This window comes from Sardina pilchardus, chromosome 13, assembly GCF_963854185.1.
Source record: "Sardina pilchardus chromosome 13, fSarPil1.1, whole genome shotgun sequence".
NCBI lineage: Eukaryota > Metazoa > Chordata > Actinopteri > Clupeiformes > Clupeidae > Sardina > Sardina pilchardus.
Window position 1 is genome coordinate 32,621,144 of NC_085006.1, and position 15,000 is coordinate 32,636,143.

Consider the following 15,000-nt stretch of genomic DNA (forward strand, 5'->3'; position numbering starts at 1 on the left):
ACCCCTCCACCTGCAAGAACAGCTACAATAACCCCGCCTACTACATCCTCGAAGGTGTTCCCAACCAATCAGCTTCAGCTCTGGGCTCTGACTTGCTCCCTAGCCCCACCCAGCCATCTGCCCCCAGCAAATCAGCAGGCCCCGCTGCCGGAGGAGGGGCGGGCAAGAGCAAACCGCCCACAGGCGCTCCCCTCCAATCACGTCGCCCCAGCAGCGGACGCATGGCGGTTCGACCAATCAGCGAGGAGGGATCTTCAGAGGAGGATGTGAGCAGCGCTGGCGTGGTCAACCGCCCCCCGCCGGACTTCCCGCCTCCTCCTCTCCCCAAGAGCGCGCTCGACATGACGGACAGCTGCTTTTACCCAATTGGACGAGAGGGCGGGAAGGGGCGGGCCTATCCAGAGCTGCCAGATCTGAAAAACCCGCCCCCGGCAGCCGCGTCTAAGCCAATCATCTCCCCCGGACTAGCTACACCCCCAGAGGGCGGTTCCTTTTCCCTGGACCCGCCCACTCTCAGCCCTCCACCCAATCCCCCGTTCCGTAGGGCAGGGGTGGGCGGGACGTCCGGGCTGGACGACCAATCGTGTTCAGTTCTGCAGATGGCGAAGACGCTGAGCGAGGCGGAATACCCAGCGGGAGGCAGGGGGTGTGGCCTAAGGGCGGATGTGGGAGGAGTTGTGCTAAGGGGGGCGGGGCTTACCTTCCCACCACGAGCGATTCAGGAGGAGACGGAACACGGCACTGAGGATCTACCGGAGGAGGTATACACACATAAGTATACACAGTAGACATAAGCACATACACACACACTCACTCTCACACACAAACACACACATGCATGCATCCACACACTCACACACATGGTAGCCTACTGTATGTACTGCAGGTTACAGTATTGAGTCAGGTCCACGGGGGAGTGAGTCAGTCAGAGATATGACATGGTGTGTGTGTGTGTGTGTGTGTATGTGTGTGAGAGTGAGAGAGATAGCACCACTATGGTGTGTGTGTGTGTGTGTGTGTGTGTGTGTGTGTGTGTGTGTGTGTGTGTGTGTGTGTGTAATTGGCACTTTGATAAATAAGAGTAAGAGGTGCTGTAGCCTATTTCCAATTTTAGAGCTGATTATTTTGTTAACAAGTTACAGATTGAGTCTGTAGATGATGAGGGAAACTTGTTTACTAGTTACAAGTTACAGATTGAGTCTGTAGATGATGAGGGAAACTTGTTTACTGTTTACAAGTTACAGATTGAGTCTGTAGATGATGAGGGAACTTGTTTACTGCTTACAAGTTACAGATTGAGTGTGTAGATGATGAGGGGAACTTGTTTACTGTTTACAAGTTACAGATTGAGTCTGTAGATGATGAGGGAACTTGTTTACTGTTTACAAGTTACAGATTGAGTGTGTAGATGATGAGGGAACTTGTTTACTGTTTACAAGTTACAGATTGAGTGTGTAGATGATGAGGGGAACTTGTTTACTGTTTACAAGTTACAGATTGAGTCGGTAGATGATAAGGGGAACTTGTTTACTTGTTTACTTGTTTACTTGTTTACTTCCTTTGCACACTGCATGCTGTTGCGTGAGACATTCACAATAATAAAGAAATTGCATTTTTATTGTGCTTTTCCCCCCACTGTATCAAACTCGTACCAAACCGTGATGTCTGAACCGAGGTGTGAACCGAACCGTGACTTGTGTGTACCGTTCCACCTTTAGTCTTCTCTAACTCACACACACACACACACACGCACACACACGCACAGGGAGTCTTCTCTAACTCTCTGTCTTTCCTTCTCTCTATTCTCCCTGTGCGTGTGTGCGTGCGTGCGTGCGTGCGTGCGTGCGTGCGTGCGTGCGTGCGTGCGTGCGTGCGTGCGTGCGTGCGTGCGTGCGTGTGTGTGTGTGTGTGTGTGTGTAGGTGCTGTGGCAGGGGGGCAGCAGTAGCAGCAGTCTGTCTGTAGAGGGCAGTGTTGGCGAGTGGCTGCAGCGCTTGGGGCTGGAGTGCTATGAAGAGGGCCTACTGCACAACGGCTGGGATGACCTGGAGTTCCTCAGGTACACACACACACACACACACACACACACACACACACACACACACACACACAGGGGCCTACTGCACAACGGCTGGGATGACCTGGAGTTCCTCAGGTACACACACACACACACACACACACACACACACACACACACACACACACACACAGGGGCCTACTGCACAACGGCTGGGATGACCTGGAGTTCCTCAGGTACACACACACACACACACACACACACACACACACACACACACACACACACACACACACACACACACACACACACACACACACGCACACACACACAGGGGCCTACTGCACAACGGCTGGGATGACCTGGAGTTCCTCAGGTACACACACACACACACACACACACACACACACACACACACACACACACACACAGGGGCCTACTGCACAACGGCTGGGATGACCTGGAGTTCCTCAGGTACACACACACACACACACACACACACACACACACACACACACACACACACACACACACACACACACACACACACACACACACACGCACACACACACAGGGGCCTACTGCACAACGGCTGGGATGACCTGGAGTTCCTCAGGTACACACACACACACACACACACACACACACACACACACACACACACACACACAGGGGCCTACTGCACAACGGCTGGGATGACCTGGAGTTCCTCAGGTACACACACACACACACACACACACACACACACACACACACACACACACACACACACACACACACACACAGGGGCCTACTGCACAACGGCTGGGATGACCTGGAGTTCCTCAGGTACACACACACACACACACACACACACACACACACGCGCACACACACACAGGGGCCTACTGCACAACGGCTGGGATGACCTGGAGTTCCTCAGGTACACACACACACACACACACACACACACACACACACACACACACACACACACACACAGGGGCCTACTGCACAACGGCTGGGATGACCTGGAGTTCCTCAGGTACACACACACACACACACACACACACACACACACGCGCACACACACAGAGGGGCCTACTGCACAACGGCTGGGATGACCTGGAGTTCCTCAGGTACACACACACACACACACACACACACACACACACACACACACACACACACACACACACACACACACACAGGGGCCTACTGCACAACGGCTGGGATGACCTGGAGTTCCTCTGGTACACACACACACACACACACACACACACACACACACACACGCACACACACACAGGGGCCTACTGCACAACGGCTGGGATGACCTGGAGTTCTTCAGGTACACACACACACACACACACACACACACACACACACACACACACACACACACACACACAGGGGCCTACTGCACAACGGCTGGGATGACCTGGAGTTCCTCAGGTACACACACACACACACACACACACACACACACACACACACACACACACACACACACACACACACACAGGGGCCTACTGCACAACGGCTGGGATGACCTGGAGTTCCTCAGGTACACACACACACACACACACACACACAAGGGCGTAGGTTTGGTCTCAGCTTTGGGGGGGACACCAAGAAGTGAACTTTTACTGGGAAGACTGTAATTCGTTTTTGGTAGTAGTTAGATAGAACATAGTTTAGGAATAATGTCTATACATTTATGAGACATAATACATAAATACCTGAGACTGTGTAATGCTGAACAAACAACATTTTATTAACATAAATTATTATGGACATTATACTAGCAAAAAGTACTGCCACAGGGAAGTACTTTCAGAACTGGTCTAGCAATGCAAAGGCAGTTCTTCATTAAACTGTGAATTCGGTGGTCTCCCTTTTATTTCTCTGCATTGTATGGGCTACACACTAATACATTACAGAATTAATATAGAAACGAAAATGTCTCAGATCCACTGTTTATTGTGACTGTAAGATTCTCACTTAAGGTAGGCTAATTAAGCCTACTTGGTGACTTGGTAAGGAAACGTTGGCATTCTATCAAGATAGATAAAGCAACTTCTATGCCACTATCCGTGCTGCACACCCCTAATCAATGCTCCTAACCGGTTGAAATATTACAGACGCTAGGTTTAGCTGTAACAATAACATATAGCTTATCACTAGTTAATAATATTTTCCACGGTACAATCTAAATTTGAAAGTCTGGTCACTAACGTTACCACTGCTAGTTTGTGTGGCTATAGTTATTTGCTTTGTGAAAAAGCTTTATGCCCCCTTTGTATGTGCAAAGCTTTGTATGTTCTCTCTTGGGTGGCATAGATGATCTACAAAGTAGCCTACAAAAAGGGGCAAACATATACGTGCTGAAGAGCAAAGGGGATGTTAAAATGTTTTACTCTGGCCTTTTATGGGATGTATTGGCAGACAGCCTCGGTAACTTACCGTTATCGTCGACACCCGCACGCACGTTTGTCAGCCACTCAGACTCATAGACCGGTCAGACTCTGCTAATCTGCTTGACACTCTCGCGTCCCGTGCGTGTAGCGTTTTCAGCCAATCAAATCACGGCGTGCCTTGTAGGCCTACTGTCGTGCTGGCCGTCGGAATGCAAAACTAAGTTCGCGGAAATATTGGGGGGGACAATTTTGTCATCTTAAAATATTGAATGGGACTAGTCCCGTGCGTCCCCCCCTAAACCTACGCCAGTGCACACACACACACACACACACACACACACACACACACACACACACACACACACACACACACACACACACACACACACACACACACACAGGGGCCTACTGCACAACGGCTGGGATGACCTGGAGTTCCTCAGGTACACACACACACACACACACACACAGGGGCCTACTGCACAACGGCTGGGATGACCTGGAGTTCCTCAGGTACACACACACACACACACACACACACACACACACACACACACACACACACACACACACACAGGGGCCTACTGCACAACGGCTGGGATGACCTGGAGTTCCTCAGGTACACACACACACACACACACACACACACACACACACACACACACACACACACACACACACACACACACACACAGGGGCCTACTGCACAACGGCTGGGATGACCTGGAGTTCCTCTGGTACACACACACACACACACACACACACACACACACACACACACACACACACACGCACACACACACAGGGGCCTACTGCACAACGGCTGGGATGACCTGGAGTTCTTCAGGTACACACACACACACACACACACACACACACACACACACACACACACACACACACACACACACACGCACACACACACAGGGGCCTACTGCACAACGGCTGGGATGACCTGGAGTTCCTCAGGTACACACACACACACACACACACACACACACACACACACACGCGCACACACACACACACACACACACACACACACACACACACACACACACACACACACACACGGGCCTACTGCACAACGGCTGGGATTACCTGGAGTTCCTCTGGTACACACACACACACACACACACACACACACACACACACACACACACACACGCACACACACACAGGGGCCTACTGCACAACGGCTGGGATGACCTGGAGTTCTTCAGGTACACACACACACACACACACACACACACACACGCACACACACACAGGGGCCTACTGCACAACGGCTGGGATGACCTGGAGTTCCTCAGGTACACACACACACAAACACACACACACACACACACACACACACACACGCGCACACACACACAGGGGCCTACTGCACAACGGCTGGGATGACCTGGAGTTCCTCAGGTACACACACACACACACACACACACACACACACACACACACACACACACACAGGGGCCTACTGCACAACGGCTGGGATGACCTGGAGTTCCTCAGGTACACACACACACACACACACACACACACACACACACACACACACAGGGGCCTACTGCACAACGGCTGGGATGACCTGGAGTTCCTCAGGTACACACACACACACACACACACACACACACACACACACACACACACACACACACACACACACAGGGGCCTACTGCACAACGGCTGGGATGACCTGGAGTTCCTCAGGTACACACACACACACACACACACACACACACACACACACACACACAGGGGCCTACTGCACAACGGCTGGGATGACCTGGAGTTTCTCTGGTACACACACACACACACACACACACACACACACAGGGGCCTACTGCACAACGGCTGGGATGACCTGGAGTTCCTCAGGTACACACACACACACACACACGCACACACACACAGGGGCCTACTGCACAACGGCTGGGATGACCTGGAGTTCCTCAGGTACACACACACACACACACACACACACACACACACACACACACACACACACACACACACACACACACACACACGCGCACACACACACACAGGGGCCTACTGCACAACGGCTGGGATGACCTGGAGTTCTTCAGGTACACACACACACACACACACACACACACACACACACACACACACACACACAAGGGCGTAGGTTTGGTCTCAGCTTTGGGGGGGACACCAAGAAGTGAACTTTTACTGGGAAGACTGTAATTCGTTTTTGGTAGTAGTTAGATAGAACATAGTTTAGGAATAATGTCTATACATTTATGAGACATAATACATAAATACCTGAGACTGTGTAATGCTGAACAAACAACATTTTATTAACATAAATTATTATGGACATTATACTAGCAAAAAGTACTGCCACAGGGAAGTACTTTCAGAACTGGTCTAGCAATGCAAAGGCAGTTCTTCATTAAACTGTGAATTCGGTGGTCTCCCTTTTATTTCTCTGCATTGTATGGGCTACACACTAATACATTACAGAATTAATATAGAAACGAAAATGTCTCAGATCCACTGTTTATTGTGACTGTAAGATTCTCACTTAAGGTAGGCTAATTAAGCCTACTTGGTGACTTGGTAAGGAAACGTTGGCATTCTATCAAGATAGATAAAGCAACTTCTATGCCACTATCCGTGCTGCACACCCCTAATCAATGCTCCTAACCGGTTGAAATATTACAGACGCTAGGTTTAGCTGTAACAATAACATATAGCTTATCACTAGTTAATAATATTTTCCACGGTACAATCTAAATTTGAAAGTCTGGTCACTAACGTTACCACTGCTAGTTTGTGTGGCTATAGTTATTTGCTTTGTGAAAAAGCTTTATGCCCCCTTTGTATGTGCAAAGCTTTGTATGTTCTCTCTTGGGTGGCATAGATGATCTACAAAGTAGCCTACAAAAAGGGGCAAACATATACGTGCTGAAGAGCAAAGGGGATGTTAAAATGTTTTACTCTGGCCTTTTATGGGATGTATTGGCAGACAGCCTCGGTAACTTACCGTTATCGTCGACACCCGCACGCACGTTTGTCAGCCACTCAGACTCATAGACCGGTCAGACTCTGCTAATCTGCTTGACACTCTCGCGTCCCGTGCGTGTAGCGTTTTCAGCCAATCAAATCACGGCGTGCCTTGTAGGCCTACTGTCGTGCTGGCCGTCGGAATGCAAAACTAAGTTCGCGGAAATATTGGGGGGGACAATTTTGTCATCTTAAAATATTGAATGGGACTAGTCCCGTGCGTCCCCCCCTAAACCTACGCCAGTGCACACACACACACACACACACACACACACACACACACACACACACACACACACACACACACACACACACACACACACACACACACAGGGGCCTACTGCACAACGGCTGGGATGACCTGGAGTTCCTCAGGTACACACACACACACACACACACACAGGGGCCTACTGCACAACGGCTGGGATGACCTGGAGTTCCTCAGGTACACACACACACACACACACACACACACACACACACACACACACACACACACACACACACAGGGGCCTACTGCACAACGGCTGGGATGACCTGGAGTTCCTCAGGTCACACACACACACACACACACACACACACACACACACACACACACACACACACACACACACACACACACACACAGGGGCCTACTGCACAACGGCTGGGATGACCTGGAGTTCCTCTGGTACACACACACACACACACACACACACACACACACACACACACACACACACACGCACACACACACAGGGGCCTACTGCACAACGGCTGGGATGACCTGGAGTTCTTCAGGTACACACACACACACACACACACACACACACACACACACACACACACACACACACACACACACACACACACACACACACACACGGGCCTACTGCACAACGGCTGGGATTACCTGGAGTTCCTCTGGTACACACACACACACACACACACACACACACACACACACACACACACACACGCACACACACACAGGGGCCTACTGCACAACGGCTGGGATGACCTGGAGTTCTTCAGGTACACACACACACACACACACACACACACACACGCACACACACACAGGGGCCTACTGCACAACGGCTGGGATGACCTGGAGTTCCTCAGGTACACACACACACAAACACACACACACACACACACACACACACACACGCGCACACACACACAGGGGCCTACTGCACAACGGCTGGGATGACCTGGAGTTCCTCAGGTACACACACACACACACACACACACACACACACACACACACACACACACACAGGGGCCTACTGCACAACGGCTGGGATGACCTGGAGTTCCTCAGGTACACACACACACACACACACACACACACACACACACACACACACAGGGGCCTACTGCACAACGGCTGGGATGACCTGGAGTTCCTCAGGTACACACACACACACACACACACACACACACACACACACACACACACACACACACACACACACAGGGGCCTACTGCACAACGGCTGGGATGACCTGGAGTTCCTCAGGTACACACACACACACACACACACACACACACACACACACACACACAGGGGCCTACTGCACAACGGCTGGGATGACCTGGAGTTTCTCTGGTACACACACACACACACACACACACACACACACAGGGGCCTACTGCACAACGGCTGGGATGACCTGGAGTTCCTCAGGTACACACACACACACACACACGCACACACACACAGGGGCCTACTGCACAACGGCTGGGATGACCTGGAGTTCCTCAGGTACACACACACACACACACACACACACACACACACACACACACACACACACACACACACACACACACACACACGCGCACACACACACACAGGGGCCTACTGCACAACGGCTGGGATGACCTGGAGTTCTTCAGGTACACACACACACACACACACACACACACACACACACACACACACACACACACACACACAGGGGCCTACTGCACAACGGCTGGGACGACCTGATGGGGTATTTCACAAAACCGAGATAAGGGATTAAGCCGGGATTTTTTGGTCATCCTGGATGAATTTACCTTTGACTTGGTTTCACAAAAGAGATGCTACATAAGTTGCCATGGGAATTTATTCTCTGAAGCTAGCCTGGACCGACCAGGCTAACAGCCAAGCTAAGTTCATTCTAATGGTAATTACATGATCTGATTGGTTCAGCTAGATGTCTTTCAAATCAGACCTCCATGCAATTTTTTTTAAGAGCTGTATTCCATTTATATACTATTTGCCACCTGCATTTAGTCGCAAAACACAACAGAATGTCTGCCCAATACTATATGGATATCATTTAAATTATGGTGGCCTTATAATTAACTAGAAAATGTAATTCCATGGAAGGAATTACCATTGCATGTAAATGCAAAAAGGTTGCTTGAGTAAAACATTGTATTAGGCCTATAGAAGACAACTAGGCTACACAGAAGAATAGATAAATAACAATAACCCAATTACAATTCCACTGAAATTACTTGGAAAGTCACATTTAAAAAGTGATTTATGAAAATGCATCAAAATTATGGATATAGGCCTAGGTTATTTTGGAAAATAACTCTTCATTTATTAGAAGCTAACAGACTGAAATGAAGTTGCCTACTTAAAACGAGTTGCAAGAGCTGACACTTCAGTAGCCTACAGTGACGACTGGTAGGATAGCTTACATAGCCTTCATATCTACACTAATGCAGGTTAAAAGTAGGCCATAGGCTATAGATTTAGACACCATTGGAATACGGAATACAATCTCAAACAACGCCAATCAATCAACGATGATGCAGCAACAGGTAGGATATCTAGCAAATGCAACGTTAGCTTACAGTAGGATATTGTATGTAGGCTACACATATTACAGGATGAGCTAGTATGTTCTTCGAAGTGTTTCCAGGTGTGTGATTGTCCTAATAGGAATGTACAATAAGCTGTTCACAAAGGTTTTTAATTTGTGAATAATGCCGAAAGCTTTAAATGATTGCCTGGCTGGCAAGTCCCTATAGCTGAAATGACTAGCTTGCTAACAAACAAACGTGAAAATGAACTTGCTTGTCGTTAGCTAAATACAGTGTTTACGTTGACGTTAGGTTAGATTGTCTTTAGCTGTTGATAACGTTACCGAGAGCAAACCGGTTACTGTAACGATATAAACAAATCAAGTAAGGAGTAGCAGGAGACAAGACGATAACGTCCTGGTTTACAGCACTGGCATGGTAGAATGCTTCATCTGTTACAGCCTGGCGCAGCAGTGGCATTTGGATCAAAGATCTTTGATTACTGACAGCTTAGCACTGACGTAACAATTAATCTTTGCCGCCAAAGGGTCTCAACGTTAACTCTATGGGAATTTTTTATCGTAAATATCTCTACAAGTATAAAGTTCACAAATGTGAAAAATACATTGGACAAATCTCCGTTACAAGACCTTTGTATGAGTGTTTGAATGACGTCAAACGGTTAAGTAGTTTTAGCGTTATAAAACGTGGATTTTGGTCGGAGGAAGAATAATAACTATATTAAGAAGAATAGGGATAACAGTACATTGCATTCACATGCAATGTAATAACATACTCGTTGTTTGCTTCTTTTTTTGACAGACGTTTGATGAATAGCCTACTGTAGTAGTTGATCGGAAGTGGAGAGGACATCTTTCGAAGGTGTTTTCAACTAATTTGGTTTTAAGACAAAATAAAGATATATATTGTCAAACTTTTTTGCGTCTTTGCGGTGGCAAATAATGACGTTAACGACGTTGCGTGCCGAGACAAGGAAGCTCTCACACGTGGGTGCATATGTAAATTTGCATTCAGTTGGTCTGCCACACCTACTCCCGCTATGTAACAGAAAAAATCATGATTCCCCCTCCAAAAAAAGTACAACTTTACCTCGTTGTTAGTCTATATCAAAACCGGATGTTCACTTTGTGTGCAAGACGCTATTTTTCGCCTCTTTTTTATTCCATCCGTGAGTTATTTGGGGGAGAAACGAGAACGCGCACACATCCCGAATAACTTACACCTGGCTTGACATAGTCGCCCCTATTCATCCTGGATTGGCGTTAGTGAAACGAGTTTAGCAAGGATGACTAGACAACGCTATGTCAAACCTGGCTTTATGGCTTATCTTGGATGTCTTAATTCTGCTTTTGTGAAATACCCCTCAGGAGTTCCTCAGCTACACACACACACACACACACACACACACACACACACACACACACACACACACACACACATTGTATTTGCGTGATGTGATGACTGGAGATGCGTTCTCCATGACAACCTTGCCCAGTTATATTGTTGTGAGCGTGTGACATGACGGTTGGATGATGCTCCTCCCACAGTGACATCACGGAGGAGGATCTGGAGGAGGCCGGTGTGGTTGACCCCGCCCACAAGCAGATCCTATTGGCCAGCCTCCGGCAGCAGCAGCACAAGTGACCCGGTGTTCCTCACGACAAACCCAACCCAACGGAACCCAACGGAACCCAACGGAACCGGTCCACAGCCTGACGTTGGAGCCACACCCACACTCACTCGCATCCAATCAGATGCTAATCTGCAGTCCAATCAGATCCCGGTTTGCCCTCCGAAGCCTGTCGTGCCCTGCCAGCCCACTTCCTCCCTGGCGCTGACAGACAGGAAGTGATGTCATCACAGAGCGCCTCGTAACCCAGGGGCCTGGCTACATTCCCCAGACAGAGGCGGGACATTTCAACTCGTAGTGTTCTATTCACTGATGACGGACATTTTAACTCGTAGTGTTCTATTCACTGATGACGTACATTTCAACTCGTAGTGTTCTATTCAATGATGACGGACATCTCAACTCTGCTTGGCAGCCATAGTGTTCTTTTTAATGATGACGGACATTCATGTTGTTTTATCTCCTTTTGTCAGCTGCATGTTTGAGTTTTGAGAAAAGGGAATAGACCCCACCACACTGAGTGAGTGGGAGGGAACGATCTGTATCAAATATTGTGTGTGTGTGTGTGTGTGTGTGTGTGGAAGGGAGAAAGTGACTTGTGACAACTCTGCTTGGCAGCCATAGTGTTCTTTTTAATGATGACGGACATTCATGTTGTTTTATCTCCTTTTGTCAGCTGCATGTTTGAGTTTTGAGAAAAGGGAATAGACCCCACCACACTGAGTGAGTGGGAGGGAACGATCTGTATCAAATATTGTGTGTGTGTGTGTGTGTGTGTGTGTGGAAGGGAGAAAGTGACTTGTGAACTTGACCTGAAACTGTAATATTTTTGTTTAAGTAGTAGTACACTCACACACACACACAAAGTAGCTCACACAGAAATTCAGTGCTTCGGGCAGAATACTTCCAACCTTTTCTTTTCTTAAATAAATTAAATGATTATTGTGTCTGGATATGTCAGCTTGTTTAGATTAAACTCCTCCTCATCTCCGCACCTCCTCCTCTCTGTTCTCTCTGTTCTCTCTATCTCCTCTTCCTCTATCTCCTATCTCCTCCTCTCTTCCTGTCCCCTCAACTCATCTTCTCCTGTCTCCTCTCCTCATGTCTCCTCCTCTCTCTCCTCTCCTCATCTCCTCCTCATGTCTCCTCCTCTCTCCTCTCTCCTCTCCTCATGTCTCCTCCTCTCTCTCCTCTCCTCCTCTCCTCTCCTCATCTCCTCCTCCTATCTCCTCCTCTCTCCTCTCCTCATGTCTCCTCCTATCTCCTCCTCTCTCACCTCCTCATCTCCTCCTCCTATCTCTCTCCTCTCCTCATCTCCTCCTCTCTTTTCTCCTCATGTCTCCTCCTCTCTCCTCTCCTCATCTCCTCCTCCTATCTCTCTCCTCTCCTCATCTCCTCCTCTCTTTTCTCCTCATGTCTCCTCCTCACTCCTCTCTCCTCTCCTCCTCCTATCTCTCTCCTCTCCTCATCTCCTCCTCCTATCTCTCTCCTCTCTCCTCTCTCCTCTCCTCATCTCCTCATCTCCTCTCTCCTCATGTCTCCTCCTCATCTCTCTCCTCTCCTCTCCTCTCTCCTCTCCTCATGTCTCCTCCTCTTCTCTGACTCTTGTCTGTTGGTCTTGTCAGTAATGTGTCCACTAGGGGTCAGTGTTGCACAGTCTGCCACAAGTCCTGGTCAGACAGGCCTCTTTTGGGTGGATACTGACTGTGTGTGTGTGTGTGTGTGTGTGTGTGTGTGTGTGTGTGTGTGTGTGTGTGTGTGTGTGTGTGTGTGTGTGTGTGTGTGTGTGTGTGTGTGTGTGTGTGTGTGTGTGTGTGTGTGTGTGTGTGTGTGTGTGTGTGTGTGTGTGTGTGTGTGTGTGTGTGTGTGTGTGTGTGTGTGTGTGTGTGTGTGTGTGTGTGTGTGTGTGTGTGTGTGTGTGTGTGTGTGTGTGGTTCTGTGCTCCAGCTCTGGGCCTGGTGTGTGAGATTCAGCAGCCTGTGGGGCTGATGGGCCAGAATGCCCGGGGGGTTCTGTTTGCGCTTCGTCTCCATGGAAACTTAGAGGAGAATTAGAACCCTATGACCAAACAATGGAATCGGAACTCTGTGCTTGGTGTTTCCATGACTACCAGAATCACAAATTAACACAGGAATGGAATCTTCTGTTTGTATGGGTTTTAATGTTCGTTGTATTGTTTGACCTAATAGATAACCGCTGCAATCCTTGTCATTTTTGTATCTGTATCATCTCTCTCACACACACACACACACACACACACACACACACACATGCAAGGTTGGCACTTTTCTTGAGTTGGGTCTTGTGTTGTGTGTGTTTGTGAAGTAGGAAGTGATCCGTGATGACTCGTGTGTGTAATCCTCTGCCTGTTGCCTGATGCCTGTTGCAGCACCCTGACTGACTGACGCTTCTGTCTGCAGGCATCATGTCTAACTGCTCTTGTACCAGAGAAATAAAACTAACTGTTCCCGCACCTCCGCTCTGTCTTCATCTGTCTGTCTGTCTGTCTGTCTGTCTGTCTGTCTGTCTGTCTCTGTGTGTGTGTGTGCTAGCCAGATGCCCACTGACTGGTCAGGATAATGGACTGATGAAGTAACACTGAAACTGTGTGTGTGTGTGTGTGTGTGTTTGTGTTCTGTGGAAGTTCAACACGTCCATCGCGGGTCATTTGAGGTCACTCAATGTGTTGGTTCACAACAGCGTAGAGGCAATGACGACACAGGAGTGACACTGAGGGCTATCCACACAACTCACCTTATTGAAAACAAAACAACTCAGCTTATTGAAAACAAAACAACTCACCTTATTGAAAACAAAACAACTCACCGATTGGTTTTTTTTTTTTGGCAGTTTGCAAACGGGGCGCTTTAGTGCCATCTGCTGGACTGAGGTGTGATGGCAAGTCGTGTGTGTGTGTGTGTGTGTGTGTGTGTGTGTGTGTGTGTGTGTGTGTGTGTGTGTGTGTGTGTGTGTGTGTGTGTGTATGTGTGTGTGTGTGTGTGTGTGTGTGTGTGTGTGTGTGAGTGTGTGTGTGTGTGTGTGTGTGTGTGTGTGTGTGTGTGTGTGTGTGTGTGTGTGTGTGTGTGTGTGTGTGTGTGTGTGTGTGTGTGTG

The 15,000-nt window shown here is 48.7% G+C and overlaps 1 protein-coding gene across 1 annotated transcript in view; it reads left to right on the plus strand.

Moving 5' to 3' along the window:
- Positions 1-12,470, plus strand: part of inppl1a (inositol polyphosphate phosphatase-like 1a) — a 55,224-nt gene extending 42,754 nt beyond the window's left edge. Inside the window, 3 exon segments of the mRNA XM_062553270.1 lie at positions 1-761; positions 1,921-2,057; positions 11,806-12,470. The exon segment at positions 1-761 is cut by the window's left edge and continues 26 nt beyond it. Coding sequence (XP_062409254.1) covers positions 1-761; positions 1,921-2,057; positions 11,806-11,902 — 995 coding nt within the window. The 3' untranslated portion in view covers positions 11,903-12,470.
- Positions 12,471-15,000: the final 2,530 nt, after the last annotated feature.